Genomic DNA, 18,203 nt, shown 5'->3' with positions numbered 1-18,203 from the left:
TTTTAAATATTACTCTGATTCAATGAGAAAGATAATAGAATAACATCTTTTGTATCAACGTGTTTTTTTTTTTGGATATTAAGTATAAAACTCTGTCTGGATTTATTGACTGTCTGTAATCCCGAATGATTTGCAAGCAAATCAAACTTGTTACAAAGGACAAGAAAAGTTATCTGCAAAATCAGGGAAGGTCTGTAAAATCAGGGACAGTGACAGGTTTGCATTACTCCTCAATGAGGCAAATAAAAGTGACCCATCCCTGCTGCTGCTGTTTGATGACTGCTTAACAGCGGTCGCTGATCTGGTGTGCTGGTACCAGTGTTGCACAATGTATTGCTGAAATAATATGCAATGTGTGTTTGTGAAAATGTTAGTAAGTTTTATCTGTGCACACACGCAATAATGCCAGGACACTTGCATTATTTTTCTGAGTGTCAGTAAAAACTGTAGCTACCAAGAAATTATATTTCTAAAGTAAGTCATAAAATGTATCCCAGAACATTCAGACACTTAGATCTTCTAAGACTTTGGGGGATCCCTACTCCCCAGACTGTATAAATGGATACAGGGGGCTGTCTTAATCATCCTTGACTGTGTGGGGACCCCACAGTGTTGTTTGAGGAGAAATGAGGTGGGGGGAAAAAAAAAATATATATATATATATATATATATATATATTTCTGATTATGCTCTTTAACCTGAGCAGGGCTGTGATATGACCCTATTAGGATAAAGCTGATAATGGCCTCTGCTCTCAACTGCACCCATTCTAAAACCAGCCCCATTCAAATGTTTGTGTACAGAAAGCTGCTGTAGGTTATATGGGGGGGTGTTATTCCTCACAGTCAAATCTCACAGGTGTGCACATGAGGTCATTAAAACTTGTGTTTGGGCTGAGGACAATGTGGTAATTGTTTCTTTTACTTTTCTCACATACCTCAGAGGTGTACAAAGAAGATTACTACATCTTGTGTAGGAACAACAAAATAGACTACGTTACTATAATTATTTTTTCACTCTCACAATCTCACTTCGGACATATACAGGTGGTTGGCTGCCTTTGCCAGTTTGGGGAGTGAGGAGACCTACTATGTATATGTATATCAGCAGTTCCTTGAAATACACAACCGTGGCAATTTGAACCTCTGACTTCATCCCAGTCTAACACTAGAGGGATGCGTAAGCAGTCTTTTGAGGGAGATTGGGAGGCAGGTAGTTCCCAGATGGGACCTGTATAATCCAGACAGCAAAGGGTTGTTAGTTTATTGTGAGCTACTGTTTTGTTATCTTTGCCTTGGGTACAACTTATGTCTTCTTCGAAAGAAAAAAAGCCCCCCATAAAACTGAAATTTTTTTCTTATTTCCTAAATGGTTATCATGGTACTGTCTTTGCTCAGGAAATGTATGTTGAAAGGATGCAATGAAAACTAAAGTTGAGCAGCAACACCATTTCTTTACTTAATCATAATTTTTGTTCAAGCCATTATTGGATGAAAAGGTGTGTAAAAAGAAAAAAAAAACTTTAAAATGCACTTCAGAGCATGTAGAAAGTTATAGCTTCTTGAAAACGTTGAAAAGTAAGGCAAAATGTGAGAAAAGGAAGAAAAAAAGTAATGTACATGGTATGGGGAGCCCATGATGGGGTGGAGGAATGGGGAAGACTGGGGGCTATTGGGTGTATGGAGGAGATCTGAAACCATGGGCCTAGGACACCATTTCCCCCAAGTCCAGACCTGTACATAGAGTTGCTGCAATATATCAATGCTGCAACTAAATGCCAGTAACTGTAAATGTACCTTTTTGTGATATGGGTCAACACAGTGTAGTACACAAGTCTTGTAATGTTAGAATATTGTAGCTAAATTTCAGTCAGTGCATACTACTCGTAAAAGTTTGCAGCATGAACTAAAACGTTGCTTAGGAAGGGTGGCACTAACAGGGTGATACATAAACTGGAAGTGCCTAGGGGGCCCCCAGCTTGACATCTGCTGGGGGCCTCCGAAATGCTAACACCGGCCCTGGTCGGAACCAATGATCGGTTCCGAACCCAACCAGCAGGAATGAAGGCGAGATGGACAACATACATGGAACGTTATGGTGAGTACATAATTTCTTTTTATGCAACAGTCCTTATTAAAGTATAAGGAAGCCTTTTGTGTTAATAGAGGCTGTGACTGCTTATGTAGAAGTCTTACATTTCTGGAAGAAATTCTCCACTTGGCACATCCAAAGATGGGGCAACTCTGTCACTTTTTCAAATATCAAAAGTATGTTTGTTCAGTTCCATCAGACACAGAACAGTAAGGTAATTTAGACTTGCATAAAGAAAATGTGTCTATTTTAAAAAGACTCCTTTGGAAAGAGCAGCCTTGATGATAAAATATAAGATGTGTCATTGCGGTAGCTTCCATCAGGCCATTTGAGAGTAAAACTAACTTTAATACTAATGAAGGGAGTTAGCATTATATATGAGAGCGCAAGAGAGAGATGGTGATAAAAAAGATGTTTGGGGGACATTTTTTTTTATCCTGTTTGTAAAAAAGATAGAATGGCCATCTCCATGGGGTAAGAGGCTATAAAGACCTGACTATGGCCTAAGGGACCAGAGTTCAAGTTGTGGTGCGGGTATCTGTTAGTGCTGATGTGGGGAGGAAAAATATGATGGAACTCAGCTGCTTATGCCTCTTTAGGGGCAATGGTGTGGAAACATACTAGTCGTACATAGCCAAAGCACCAGAGTGCTTGTAGTAATGCTGAAGTTCTGCAAGGCTTAATGCTGTGTACTGGGATAGAAAGCATGAGGGGAACCATCAGTATATTGGTGGGCATTTTCCTTATGTTATCATTGCATGCTCCTAGAAGCATCAGCGCAACACATCAGCTTGACAGCAAACCCCCTTAGCTGGCTACAGTCTGATGCCTCTTGCACTGTCTGTCCTCATGCACTTGAGGAATGTATCCTGTTGGAGGGAGAGGACCCACTTGGCAAAGGGACATGTCTGGAGTACTTCCCAATTGCAGTTGCCCCAGGGAGAGAAGGAATAAATGGGAATTGCTGGAGATCTGAAGTCAGCCAAAAAAAAAAAAAATCCACAAAATAAATGTGAATATCTGTTTACACAGTGGCAATTTGTCAGCCTGACTCAGCTTTGAGGGTGAAAAACTGTTCACAGAAGAAAATGTGTGTGCATAACAAGTGCTTTTCCTTTCCAGATAGAAATGCATGTCTGACTTGAATTTTCCATTATTTTGTGGTTATCTGCATGAAAGATGAAAGAATGCATCACCTGGGGAGAAAAAAAAAAGGAAGGTAATTGAGTTGGTTGAGTCTAAAATTGGATTTGTCTTTACTAGCAGTCAGTAGAACTGAATGAAAGTAGTAGCCTGCAAGATGATGCATAACAAATTGTGTGTACTCATAGATGGATGCCTTCTGTTTATTCTACTCATTTGTACTCACTAGGGAATCTTAGTATGTTGGTTCTGGTGTTGACCAAGAAGGTAGGCCGTGGATAAAGCAGGTGACTGGAAATCACTTTTTCTCTATGTATGTCTAAATTACCTAAGGGTGGTACTCTGGAGTATTTAGCTGTTAAGAAGAAAGAATGTTTACTGATACATGCATGCATAAATGAAATAAAATAAAAAGAGAGGGAGAAAAATGTATACTTTACCTAAAGAGTTTTGTTCACAGATGTATCTCATCAGCTTCATAAAACCCAGACATATACTCTGTTCATACTGCCCTTCACTGATTTTGATGCAAGCCCACTTTGCAGCCTGGTATTGACGTTTTTCGTAGAGTAGCTCACCACACTGTAAAAGACAGAAGATTTAAATAAAAAAAGTTAGCTATTTTGTTTTTGTTTTGGTTCCTTATAATGAACCTACTCTGGTGATCAGTGAGTGAATAATTCTCACTAGCTTAGCATAATTCATTCTTCCACCTTCTGCTGTTAACATAGTAATACCTTAAAACTGCATTTAATTGAAATCTGCTGCTGAATCCTCCTCCACCAAGGATGTGGCTGTGTTGACTTTGGGAAGGCAGATGATCATTATATTGACCATTGCTGCAATAGCCTTTGCTATATGGGTTATATCCTGCCAAGTATATAACAGCCATCTAGCTTCCAAAGCTTCAGGGCACCTTCCATGCACCCAAACTGTCAGGCATCTCCAGCTGAGCTGGTTGAAACACAAGTATAGGTGCCAAGACCTTCAGATCTTTATTGCTGCCAAAGACTACAGTCCTCTGAGGCATTTGAGGGCCAACTGTCTGCTTGTACTGTTCCTTTGCTGGGCATGTAAGATCCCTTTTGGGGGAAAATGCTTCAATTTAATAATTGTATTTATTACTGATACTTTCTAGCGTTGTCGCCTCACAGCAAGAGGTTCTCCTGTTCGATTCTCGGCTGGAGCGCCTTCTGTGTGGAGTCTGCATGTCCTCCCCATGGTCGAGTGACGCATAAAGACACACAGGTCTGTGCATGCGTGAATGGGTTTGCCGCCTTTGAAGGTTGGGCGTCGGGCTGGCAACTCTGCACCGTAAAAATCCACTGCCAATCATTAGCGCACCGGAGTTCTGCTGTGGCGACCCCTAACCAGGAAAAGCCGAAAGACATTACTGTTAGTGATACTTTCTGTTTTGCAAGAAAGTTATTTTAAGCTAAGAATTTGTATTTTAATGGACTGTCATGAGACTGTACTGTACTTTTAAACAGGAGCACTCATTATTCCTGTCGATTTAAAAACTGTTTCAAGTGACCAAAACACTTTTTTTTCTGTGCAGAAATTCTTTATTTTACTTTGTGGCACTGACAAATGTTTTAAACGGCTTTTTATTGTGTTGTTTGTGAAAAAGTAACTTTTAAAGTTTTTTTGTGTTTACCAGCATATGCTGCTTGTTTTCCCTAGGAAAATATGCCACTTTTGGTTTTACCCATGGAAAAACCTGTCTGTCCATGGGCCGTGGTCGTTCCTTCATCCATCCACAAAAAGATAACCAAACAGTCTTTGTCATCAAAGCAGACTAACAGTTTGCCTCAAATTCATGTGGTTGACTCCACTGGGACCATTATTTGTACCTCAGACCACTCATCTTTTACATCATATCCCTCAGGTGTAACAACTACAGCCACTCTGGACCGGGGTTTATCCACATCCTGTATGGCTGTTGCGGTCCCCTCACTGAGAAAGGAAAAGCCATTCTAGTTGGTCCTGGGAACGGGAACAGGGAAGGCTGTTTTGTCAGAATGTTGTGCCCATCCCTGAGTAGGCTGCTGCTGTCATTAATAACACTATTAGTCCCATTTATCCTGTCAAAAAAACATAAAACTTAACATGTATGTACCCCTGCTTCTCAAATTTCATTAGGAGTAGTTTACTGGGTCTGGCTCAGGGTTTAGTTCAAGCTATTGCTTCTTCTTGTAAATAGTTTCTAGTAAAAGAATAGAAGGATTCCTCTCTTCCTGAATAGCTTCAGGATTCTGAATCTGGACAGGAGGATGAAGGGGACAGATAAGGGGTCTCTTCTCAGATTTCTGATTCAAACTCAGAGGAGAGCTCAGTTTCTGATTCTTCCTGTTAGGGGTTGTCTTTATCTGAGTCTGTTGCTAGAATGTGCCAGTGTTTTCATTGAGACAACACTGACATTTCTTAGTCCCTAAGAAAATGCTATGAGCTGCACCCATTCCCCATTCTTCCAGTTCTGTCAGGTTTGGAGGATGTGTGTGTTACTACTTGCAATTTTCCTAACAGTCAACCAACTGCCCCTAAAAAGGCAGATATGATTTATAAAGTTCCTCAGTCTTTAAATTTTTTGTACACTCTTCCCAAACCTGATCCAGCAGCTATAGCTTTAGTTAATCATCCTCCTGCTAAACAGTTTGGGAAAAGAGTGTATGCTGCTTCAACTTTTAATTTTCAGAATTTTTAATTTTCAGGCTGTTATGTTAAGGTTTATCCTGACTAATTTTGAAAGTATGAGAAATGTTTTGTCAGCAGTTTCTTCTTTTGAGGAAAAATCTGCTTTAAAGAATGTAATGTCTTATGTTCAGTTACTTATTGTATATAGTGTGTGTATGATTTTGTTGATACTTTTTCAAGGGCTATGACCATTGGTACTGTTTTGAGGAGGTATGCATGACTGCATTCTGAGAACATCCCAGATGATGATAAAAATGAGAATTTAAATTCTCCTTTGGATAGAGATTTATTTTTTGGTCCCTCTGCTGCAGAGGTGATCAAAAAGTATGATGGAATAAGCTGATGCAAAGAATCTGTAAAATTTTTCAGCCGTCCTTTTCCAAATTTTCCAAGGGATTCTCTAACTTCTAATCCAATTTGGTAAGAAATGAAATAAACAGTATCAACAAAATACAGGTAAACAGATGTGTAGGAAGAAATGGCAAGGGATTTCCAAGAATTCTGGAAACTCTCAAAATCAAGAGTGACTATTAAAGAAACTTTGTATGTGTTTGTGCGTGTCCCCACCGCCAGACAACCTAATTTTTTCCCCAGAAAGTCTAAGTCTTCACTCTTCTCTCTAGCAACAAATAGTTTCTGACAAATGGGTTCTGAAGATCATTCCTCAATGCACTGGGAAATAAATTCCTTGTTTCCAGTGGGTAATTCATCCTCCATACAAGACTCGTTTGCATGTGTTCTTTATTACATGTTGTCCCATGGAGTGATAGAACCAGTCCCTCCTTTCCTGCTGGGGGGAATGTTTTTTTTCCTCAAAGATGTTTTAAGTGTTAAAGAAAGAAAATGCTTGGAGATTAGTTCTGGATCTTTCTTTGCTAAACCTGTTTGTGATAGTGACCAAATTCAGAATGATTGCACTTCTCAATCTGTTACCTCTTCTTCCTCATTCAGATTTCTTGGTAACACAAGATTTAAGATACTTACCACTTTTTTTATTCATCCAGACTTCAGGCATTTTGTGTGTCTGAATCATACTGTCATTTCTGTGCCTTACCCTTTGGAGTATCTACTGCACCAAGAGTGTTCATAACGTGTCTAGCTGTAGTTATAGCTCTTTTCAGGCTACAAGGGTATCCAGATTTTTCCATATTTAGATGACTTGCTCATCTTTGGAGAGTCTTTTTCAAAGTGTCAGGGATCTCTTTCTCAGGTGAGAGATCTCTTACACAAGCTTGGATTCCAAGAAAACATTCAAATGTTTTACTTGACTCCTCCTCTCAGGATTGTGTTTTTGGGATGTTAACTAGACTCCACAGTTCAAAGAGTTGTTCTTCCAAAGGAAAAAAAAAATAGACCTAAATCTAGATTTGTTTCTAGGATTTTCCACTCAGGCTTTGGTTAGTGTGATGAAATATCTCAGGGTTTTGGATCTCGTGGTTTTTGTGATTCTCATGATACCCCTGGCAACACTCCACATGAAAAAGATGTAGTGGTATCTCAAGTCTCATTGGTCCCAGCACCAACACCCTTTGTCTTTTCAGATCATAGTGCTGGAGTTTGTCAAAAGAGAAATCAATTGGTGGGGACAACAGGTATGCTTAAATTTAGGTCTCCCAATCGGTTGTACATCACTTTTTTTTCAATCGCAACCTGTGTAATTTACATTTGTGCGAAAGTACCAATTCGCTCAAAGTAAACACGAATGTCACAATGTCGACCCTTGCAATAGCGAATGCAATACAGCATTCACTGTTGTAAGGTTCGACATTGTAGTGCAGATTGCACTATAGTGGGGATCGGGAAATGTACCCTTTCCCTCACTGTAGTACGATCTCTGAGTTTGTATATATAAGTAGGGGGTGTGGGGGCCGCAGGGGGGTTTGGCCCCCTGCAAAAACATTCTCTACTGTGCAACAGACGGTATTGCTGTTACTGGAAGTGATGGTGACTGTTAGAAAATGTCGAATTCAGTGTTTGCAGTCACTACACTTCGAGGTTTTTTTGCATTTGGTATTTTAAATTTTGCGGTTTAGCTTCGACATTACCTCGGTTCGTTGTTCATTACGGTGATATGATAGTAAACCCTCCCATTCTCCTTCCATACTCCAAAGCAGTTGGTTACCACAGATGCCTTGGACTTTGCTTAGGGAGCAGTTTCAGGAAGGATAAAAGTGCAAGGTGTGTGAAACACCAGGGACAGATACAAGCACATAAATAGAAAAAAGATGCTTGCTTTGTTCAAGGCATTCCACTCTCTGAATCATCTTTGGTCCAAGGACCTCTTCAAGTTGATGCAGACAGTACTAGTCATGTGATACATAAACAGGTAAGAGGAAACAGGTCATACTACCTCTGCAGACTAGCCATGTTAGCTTGGGATATAGTTTCACAGCAGTCTCACTCTGCAGGCATCCAACATTCCATCAAAGCAAAACTGTAAAGCAAACAAGCTGAGCAGGACAAGGGCAGACTCTCACAAATGGAAACTATATCAGGAGGTGTTCCAATATTTCATATCTATGTATGGGGAATTCCCCACGTAGACCTATTTGTCTTCACTTTTAACGATCAACTGGCAAAATTCTGCTCCAGGATTCCATGCAAGAAGGCCTTTGAATACTCCATGGAGGGGAATGTTCCCATATGCTTTTCCAACCTTTCCACTAATAAACAAGGTATTTCTGAAAATTCAGAAGGAATTCCCCAAGATCATTGTGGTGACTCCCTTCTGGCCCTGGCAACAGTGGTTCTTCCTTCTTGTGGAAATGGCCAGGGGGAATTACCATAAGCTTCCTCACAGACTGGATCTACAAATACAAGAACAGCAGTGTTTGATTCACCCAACACCAGTCAGCTTCAACTGACTGCCTGGATGATATGGTCTTAATTCCTTTTAGGCCCTTGTTTACTGAGGAAGTGTGCAGTAGGTCGTAATGGAGGCAACAAAGCCTGATATTAGAAAATTATATATTAGCAAATGGAAAAGGCTTTCTAGTTAGTGCCCACAGCATAACTAGCACCACTTCAGGGCTAGTTATATTCTGGTTTTACAATATTTGAGTAAGGTACTGTACTATGGCCTTTCTTACTCTTCTATCAAGGTAAATTTACTGGTCATTTCAGCATGTCTTCCCATGGCTCCTCATCTTACAATGCATTATCATGTGAAAATGATTTTTGAAAGGGGTTTTGCATAAGAGGCGCTCAGGTAAATCGGTGCCCCCTCCTTGGGATCTTAATTTTGTGTTAGAGAAGATAACACTTGCTCCATTTGAATTGGCTAACCTACCTAACTTGAGGTTCTTACTGATTGCTGACCTCTGCAAGAAGGTTATTTGAGTTGCAGTCCTCTTATAGTGAGTTTTCCCCATGCTCCTTTACAACGGCACAGGGTTTCTTTGAGGACTACTCCTTGTTTTATGCCTAAAATGATATCTGAGTTTACTTTAAGCCAAACTAGCCATCTCCCTGTTTTCTTTCCTGAACCCAAAAATGAGGGAGAAAGGATACTTCATGCTTGGATGTGCACAGAAAACTGGTGCTATTGTGGCAGAGCTAAATTTTTCAGATCTTTGGATCAGAGAACACCTGTGAGAGAGTATCTAGGAATGAAATCAACATGGCTTATGCCAAGGTTGATTGGTGGCTATATGATCTCTTGACCAAAAAGAATACTCTTTTCTAACTGTGAAAGCTGCACTAATCCCATTAATATTTGGGATTCCAAAAATTCATAAAGATGTTAACAACCCCCCTTATAGACCAACAATTATAGCAAAGAATTCAAAAACTGCTGCGTATATTGATCTGTATAGTAAAAAAGCTGTTGGAAAAATAAACATACTCCCCATACTCTGGAATAGACTGCCCATACATGTCAAGCCCTCTTCAAAAGGAACCTTGACGATTGGATGGGAAATAGAAAATTCACCCCGGGGATCACGTCAGTCGCCCTGCTAGACAGGGGTCCAGGGAAGTAAATATTGTGGGAAGAAATATCCAGGGAATTGTTATGGCTAGGCTTGTATATGCCCTAGGGTCCGATAGCCTAGTATCAACCTATGAACATATTTTAAGGGATTCATGGCACTGTTTAGAAGTATTGAGAGAACCACCCCTTGATGACAACCTGGATTTTGTATTTGTAACAGTAGATGTCATCAATTTATTTACGGTGATTCCACAAAGAGGTGTTAGAATACTTTGGGGACAGCCTTATTAATGTTGATGGATTACATAATGTAAAAAGGAACTTATTAATAGACTTAATGGACATAGTGTTGCATAACAATTATTTACATTTTGAAGGAGAATATTTTTGCCAAATCTCCAGGGTAGTGATGGGAGCAAAATGTGCCCCCGGTATATGCTAATCTAGTCTTGGCTGAATGGGAGAAACATTACGTGTTTAATTCCCTTTTTATGAGGAATATTATTTCATGGCTGCGTTTTTTAGATACCATCTTAATTCTGTGGAGGGGTAAAATAGAAGAAATAGGATTGTTTATAGATTATTTTTGTACTACTACCTAGTTTTTAAAATTTTCATCAAAGGTTAATATATATGAGAGAGAATTTTTGGATATATTTTTATATAAGGATATGGAAATGAAATTGGCGTCAAGTATTTTCTGGAAAAATACATATTCCAGCACATTATTACATTACAGTAGTTACCCTTGGCACCAAAAGAAGAGTGTGATTAAAGGACAAATGGTGCGTATTCCTAGACTGGTAAGTGACAGTCAAATGTCTGAGAAAGAAATGTTTTATTTAATAAGAATGTTGAAGGATAGAGGGTACCCATTGAAAATACTAATAAAAGTGAGGAATGAGGTTAGAAAGAAATGTTTAAAAAAGTTTACCCCAATTTTGTTGGTTAAGGAAGCTACAACACTTAATTCTAGTCCTTCCAATCAATATGAAAAAATCAGTGGTTTTGCCATATAGTCAAGAAGTGGTTGAATTAATTGCAGTATTTGATCAATGCTGGGAGTTAGTATTCAACCAAGATATGAAACAAATTTTGGGCATGAGACTGAAAAGGTTACATTAAGTCGGGGAAAACATCTAGAGAGTCTTTTTGAGCAATGTAAAGATGACCAAGAAGACAGCTATAAAGCTACTATAAATAAGTGCAACATGTGTAGATATTGTAAGTGTATTAATGAAAGCCCATATGTAGCATTAGATGGGTGCCATCACAGTATCCCGTGTCCTGAGCGGTGTAATTGCAACACCAAGATGGTGGTCTATATTGCAACCTGCACAAGCTGTCCTGCCTTTTACATAGGTAAGACCATCTGTAAACTAAAGGACAGGATAGCCGAGCATGTTAGAGATATTAGGAATAAGAAGACCACCAGTGCATTGTAGTTCCATAGTGTGAATTGTTTGAATTTCAAGAGATTTACATTTTTTGTTATTGATAACTTAGTCCCGACAGATAGAGGAGGAGATGTTAAGATAGTGTTGGAAACTAGAGAAACTATGTGGCAACTAAGGTTGAATGCCATGACAACGCCAGGGATAAATGATTGTTGTTCTATAGCTAGTATGTTAAAACTTAGAGCTTCTAATGTGTAGTAAAGGTGTTTTTTAATGGTGTTTGCATTGTTCATGATGTTTTACTGCACTTTCAAAGACAGAAAATTTTTATCTTTTGTATACAAGTACATATTCTGTATTCTTTTTAAACTTGGTTTATTTTAATTATTGACAACAACATTTTGATGTCAAGTGTCATAAGAACAGTTATAATGTTAAACATTATAAAATGTTGGATTTGAAAGGATTTTGCAAGTCAGGTGCTCATTGTATCAACCATGTGATCAACAGAATTATTTAAATGAAGTTTGAACTTGAATGAGTTACTCTGATGATGCCCAAATTATTTTAGTGGGCGAAAGTGCTTAGTTTTGTTTTTATCCAAGTTCTATGAATGAACTATATCCCGTGACGGCAAGTTTTATGTGGCGCAATTTTTTGGTTTAGATCTTCGGATCAGTTTGTTCATTTTTTGTGAAGGTAAGAAAAAAGGACAACCAGTGTTGAAACATACCCATTGTTGTCTAAGAATATTACCTTTTGTTTTACCCACCACTATAAACCTATTCCAAGCAGGGTCAAGGCCCACTTTACTAGGCCTAGGCTTTATGTATGGCATTTTGGAAAGGGTTGGATTCTAGAAGTATTCTTGAAAATGCAGCTTGGTCCTCTGTAAATACTTTTACAAAAAAACTGTAAGCTTGATTCTTTTTCTAGGTTTAGATTAGGCTTTGCAAGGGCCATTCTACAGAGGGTTCTGGACTCTTCTTCTTCCACCTCACAAATGCAGTAAGCTAGAGTAATCTACCCATATAGCTAAACTTACTGCAGCAGTGATCAATACGATGAACATACAACAGCTGCGTAAGTAAACTTGCCGTAACACTATATGTTCGAATGGTCACTTCTGCATTAGCTGCTCCCTTTCCTATCTGTATGTATCCTACACAACAAAACAAGTAAAATGCAGCCAACTAATCTTCAGGATGTGGTTATTTATTTTTTTGTTCCTCTTAGCATTGTTCTTTCAGGGCTCAGCCCCCCTCTCACTGTTAGCAGGAAAACTCTGAAAGGCTTTGCACTCAAACTTATCATTTAATCAGCTCAGCTCAAGCTGCTTGACCATTTGGGTGAGTGGAAGGTGCCCTGAGGCTTTGGAAGCTGTTTGGCCGCTATATCCTTGACAGGATGTGACCCTTTTAGCTATGGATGCTGTAGTAATGTTCATTTGAACATGTACTGTTATGACAAGTTTACTTACACGGAGGCATATGTCCTTCAAGAATGCAACTGCAGTCATAACATGTGGGTTGTCCTGCCTCAGGCAGCCCTCGGTCGGCCGGATTCCAAAGTCTGGGTCCGACGTCGGCTGATGTCGCATTTCTCTCCGACGTCAGAGCGGCTGGAGTATATAAGTATCAGCCGACGCCATTTTCTTCAGTCTTTCTTGCCGAGCGGTGCCCGAAGCAGAAGCATTTCGCAAGTGCCGGTCGGTCAGCTCCTGTATTCTTTGATTCCGAAGTCATCAAAAAAGCTAAGTACCCCGTTGGGGACCTTTTCTTGCCTCAGCCGATGTCAGAAATTACTGAAAAAGTTAACAATTGTCTTTCTTGTGGTAAACAAATACCTCATAAGGATTTCCACTCTTACTGTCTACCTTGCCTTGGCCCAGACCACGACGTCTCGGCCTGTGTAGCCTGCGCTCGCTTCAACAAGTGCACTCTCAGGCGCCGGGCGGAGTTCGCTGAAGATTTTTTCGGAGAAAAATTTGCCTATACAATGCCGTCGGAGCTTCCGACATCGCAAACACCCAAGAAACGAAAAGACCGGGACCGACATCCTCGGCCCGCGTCTACCACCGACTCCACGCCAAAACATACCGCGAGTGCTTCGGTTCCTCCTGAGACGGTTATTCCACCGCTCCGAACCGAAGACACCACATTACCGACGACTCCGATTCCGGATATCACTCCGCCAGTTATTGATTTTCCTCCGGATACCGAAACCGAGGAAATGCCCGAGACCATTGCTGTAGATAAGGTCACTCCTGCACGTGGAGCTGCCAGGCCTCCTATGGCCATGTCTATTAAGGCCTACACTAGGGCTAAGGCAGCCAGCAAGACCAAGCATCTTTCAGCTAAAGCCTTGCCTCAGCCTACTCCAGAGACACAAATTATGACTATGGCTGCTGACTTAATTTCTATGATTAGAGGTTCACAGGCCCATCCTGAGAGAAGATCTCAGCCCCCTTCCGATAAAAGGCCCTGGGTTGAACCCTCTGACCCTATTCCTTCAGATGAAGATTCTGAGGACTCTGTCTACTCTGATGGCCAGGAAGAGCTCTTCCAGACCTATGAGGACTCGGATGCAGAGGATTCCATCCCCTCGGCCTCCCCTCCTGAGGATATTTCTTTTGGGGAAGTTCTGCATACCATGAGGGAACATTTCAAGTGGCAAGGCCAGGAATATTCTGATTCCAGAAAGCGCCTTCAAACTTTCCTTAAAAAGCCCCAGCACAGGCCCTTAGCTATTCCTCCTGTGCTTGATGTTTTGGATGATTTATATTCTGATTCTAGTGTTACCCCTGACTCCCTTCCTCCTGCCCCAGCCAAGCCAGACAGGTATTACAGGGTCCCAGAAACACATTCCCATTTATTCAGGGCCCATGCTGCTGATTTGGAAACTATTTCTCAGGGACCTAAAGGTGTTTCAGCTTCCACCTCTAAAAATCCTTTGCCCTCCAACAGGGAAGCTAGGTCATTAGAGAGATGGGGTAAAAAGGTTTACACCTCCACTACTTTATCTATGAGAGCTTTGAATTGTCTTTTTCATATGTTACAATATCAGGATTTCCTGTTAGAAGATTTACAGAAAACATTGGCCTCTCCTGATCCTTTAGACAGGAAGTCTTTGCAGGAAGCTGTACATAACTCTCAGCAAGTAAGCAATCACTTCCTGCAGTGTGGATATGATGCACTGGAAGCTTCATGTAGGGCAGCTATGACAAGGGCAGTCATTCGTAGACATGCATGGTTAAAAGATCAACCTCTACCAGATCATGTAAAGGCAAAACTTTTGGATGCACCTTTGGAAAAGAACAAGCTTTTTGGTGCTAATGCTAAGGATGTGTTAAAATCCATCGAGGAAAAAGCAAAATCAGTTCAGACGGTGAAAGATTTCCTCCAGGTTCAACCCCCCAGATTCAGTAGGAATTGGCCTTCAAAAAACTGGTCCTTTCCTAATCCTGAAAAATTTCAAAGGGGTAAAAACAGACGTGGCCGAGGAAGAGGACAATACAGAGGTCCTTACAGGGGACGACAATGGCAGCCAGCAAACCAAAGAAGTGACACAGGGGTTTCACCTGCCCCACAGCCACAATCTCAATGACTTTCCTCTACTTCCGCCTACCAGGGAACAAATAGAAGCTCCCTTGGGCGGGAAATTATCTCTGTTTGCAGACAATTGGCACAGACTGACAAAGGACAAATGGATTTTAGACCGAGGTTACAGGTTCCATTTTCATACCTTACCAAGAAAACAAGGCATGCCAAACCTACCACAAAACCAGAGGGCAGAGGCTATCAAGCAAATCTCTCTGCTGACTTGGATGAAAGCAATAGAAAGAGTTCCACAACAAGAACAAGGCCAGGGGTTTTACTCAAGACTGTTCCTTGTTCCAAGGAAAGAATCTCAATGGAGACCAATACTGGATTTGTCCGCATTAAACACCTTTCTCATAGTACCAAATTTCAAAATGCTGACTACAGCAACTCCTTCCCATGCTGGGCAAGGGGTCTTGGCTGATTACTCTGGACCTCAAGGAGGCATACCTGCATGTCCCTATCAGACACAGCTGCAGAAGATACCTCAGATTTCTTGCAGGGCCAGAGCATTATCAATTCTCAGCATTGCCATTTGGCTTATCTACTGCACCCAGAGTATTCACAAAATGCCTGGCTTCAGTAATTGCTCATTGCAGGCTCCAGGGCATCCAAATTTACCCGTACCTGGACGACTGCCTCATACAAGCGGACGACAAATTGATGTTGACAAAAAACTTGGACTATGTCATACGATTACTTCAAGCTCTGGGATACACAGTCAACTTCCAAAAGTCAAGACTTCAGCCATCCCAGCAAATAATCTTCTTAGGAGCCAAATTAGATACAGCCTCTCAAATGGCTTACCTAACAGAAGACAAGCAAGAGAAGTTAACTCATTATTTCAAAGGTTTGGCAAAACATACCCAGATGACTGCAAGGAGATTCTTACAGGCCCTGGGTTACATGGCATCCTGCATCCTCCTGGTTCCATTAGCAAGACTACACATGAGAAAGCTACAATGGTACCTAAAAAGCTTATGGTCTCAACACAGCAACAACTTAGAGACAACCATACCGCTCATTCCATGCCTACAAAAGGAATTCCTATGGTGGGCCTCGGTAAGCCAGGCAAACACAGGTATGTCATTCAAAAAACCACAGATAACACAGACCATGACCACAGATGCCTCGGACCTTGGATGGGGGGCGCACATGGAAGGCAGGTGTATACAAGGACAATGGTCTCCAAAGGAAACACATCTGCACATAAACCAAAAGGAAATGCTGGCAGTAATGCATGTCATCGAGGCCTTTCAACACCAACTTCAACAAGGCCATTTACTGATACGGACAGACAACACCACTGTGATGTGGTATATAAACAAGCAAGGGGGCACTCATTCTTACCCCCTTTGCAGACTGACAATGCATCTTTGGGAAAAATCACTGAGCCTAAACAGTAAGTAAATAATGTGGGAAGAAATAGCCAGGGGATTGTTATGGCTAGGCTTGTATAGGCCCTAGGGCTGATAGCCTAGTACCAACCTATGAACAATCCCAGTTTGTTCCAGGCAAAGATAATGTGCTGGCGGACAGCCCAAGCAGGAATTTCACAGATCCACACGAGTGGAGGTTACATCCGAAGATCTTCACACAGCTCACTTCGACATGGGGCAGGCCAGAAGTAGACCTATTTGCCTCTCACCTCAACCATCATCTACAAAAATTCTGCTCAAGGACATACCATCCACAAGCTTGGAAAATAGATGCTCTCTCATTCAACTGGAACTTTCTAAAAATCTATGCATTCTCACCTCTGCCACTGATGACCTCAGTATTACTAAAGATCAAAGCAGAGAGACCCAAGGGGATCCTAATAGCTCCGGATTGGCCAAGACAACACTGGTATCCACTACTATGGAGCATATGTCACTCCAAGAAGTGGGCCCTTCCACAATGGCCTCTACTTTTGACTCAACACAACTTCAAGACAGTGCATCCAAACCTTCAGACACTGCAGCTAACAGCCTGGGAGATCCCATGAATAACCTCAACCTATCTCTCTCCAAGGAAGTTCAGCGGATACTAACAGAGGCTCGCAGACCATCCACCAGAAGGGTTTACTTAGCAAAATGGAAGAGATTCAGCATTTGGAATACCAGCAAGGGCCATGATGCATCATTATTGAACATCCCACTCATCCTGGAATATTTGGCAGATATGCTAAAGAATGGTCTCTCATATTCTTCCATAAAGATACATGCATCAGCTATTTCAGCTAGATATAACACTGATCCGCCTGTCTTTTCACATCCATTGCTAAGGCAATTCCTCAGGGGAATCAAGAACATTAAGCCACCAAGAAAGGCCCCAGTGCCAGCCTTGGACCTCAGTTTTGTCCTAGAAAAACTGACTCTACCTCCATTTGAGCCAACAGCTTCAGTTGACTTGCAATTTCTCTCATGGAAGACAGCTTTCCTGTTGGCAATTACCTCAGCAAGGAGGGTTTCGGAACTACAGGCCCTAATGGCAATACCACCGTTCATAATTTTCCACAGAGACAGGGTTTCATTAAGGACCAACCCTACTTTTATGCCAAAGGTGGTATCTAGAGTTTCTTTAAATCAAGCTATTCATCTGCCTGCTTTCTTCCCCAATCCAGAGAATAAGGGGGAAAGACTGTTACATACCCTGGACATTCACAGACAACTTCGATACTACCTGGACAGAACCAAGACCAGTAGAAAGTCTGACCAACTTTTTGTAGCTTACGCCCCTGCAGTCCAAGGAAAAGCAATTTCAAAACAGACTATCTCAAAATGGATTGGACATTGCATCAGATTCTGTTATTCCTTTCATGGAAAGACTGTTCCAGCCAATGTCAGACCACATTCCACCAGAGCTACAGCCACCTCTACAGCATTTTTAAGAGGGGTGCCTACTAAGGACATTCTAGAAGCTGCTACATGGAGCTCCGTGCATACATTCTCCAAACACTACAATCTCCCTCTATACTCCAGATCCAGAGCAGGCTTTGCTTCGGCAGTCCTGCAGGGTTTGATTGCCACACCATCTTTTTCCTAGAGCATTCCTCCTCCCCCAGCTAAGCTATGGTATTCTACCCACATGTTATGACTGCAGTTGCATTCTTGAAGGACATAGTACAGTTTTGTACCTACCATAAATGTAGATGTCCGATAGATATGCAACTGCAGTCGGATTTTCCCTCCCTCCATACCCCTCTATGCCTAGGGTCCACTCCTATCCCTGTTTTTTCTTAGCTGGGGATATCTGTTATTGTGTATCTGTTTATTGCTCATTTATTTGTCTGGAAACCTGTTTTTGTCTTCCAATTTGATTTCAGCCTTCCTTGGAGGGCACCTGGCATCTGGGGCAAGAAACACT

General features: G+C 41.2%; 2 protein-coding genes across 3 annotated transcripts in view; one reads left to right on the top strand and one right to left on the bottom strand.

Annotated features, from left to right (window-relative positions):
- FANCM (FA complementation group M) overlaps positions 1 to 18,203 on the top strand; it is a 2,552,324-nt gene that overhangs the window by 705,823 nt on the left and 1,828,298 nt on the right. The window lies entirely within an intron of this gene.
- Positions 1 to 18,203, bottom strand: part of LOC122804424 (heme-binding protein 1-like) — a 387,784-nt gene that overhangs the window by 153,258 nt on the left and 216,323 nt on the right. Inside the window, exon 3 of the mRNA XM_044074267.1 lies at positions 3,675 to 3,816. Within this exon, the coding sequence (XP_043930202.1) occupies positions 3,675 to 3,816 (142 nt within the window). The remainder of the gene's footprint in view (positions 1 to 3,674; positions 3,817 to 18,203) is intronic.

The sequence above is a fragment of the Protopterus annectens genome, chromosome 6.part0 (assembly GCF_019279795.1).
Source record: "Protopterus annectens isolate FY-2018-M chromosome 6.part0, PAN1.0, whole genome shotgun sequence".
NCBI classification, from domain to species: domain Eukaryota; kingdom Metazoa; phylum Chordata; order Ceratodontiformes; family Protopteridae; genus Protopterus; species Protopterus annectens.
This window is presented reverse-complemented; position numbering and strand designations above follow the sequence as displayed.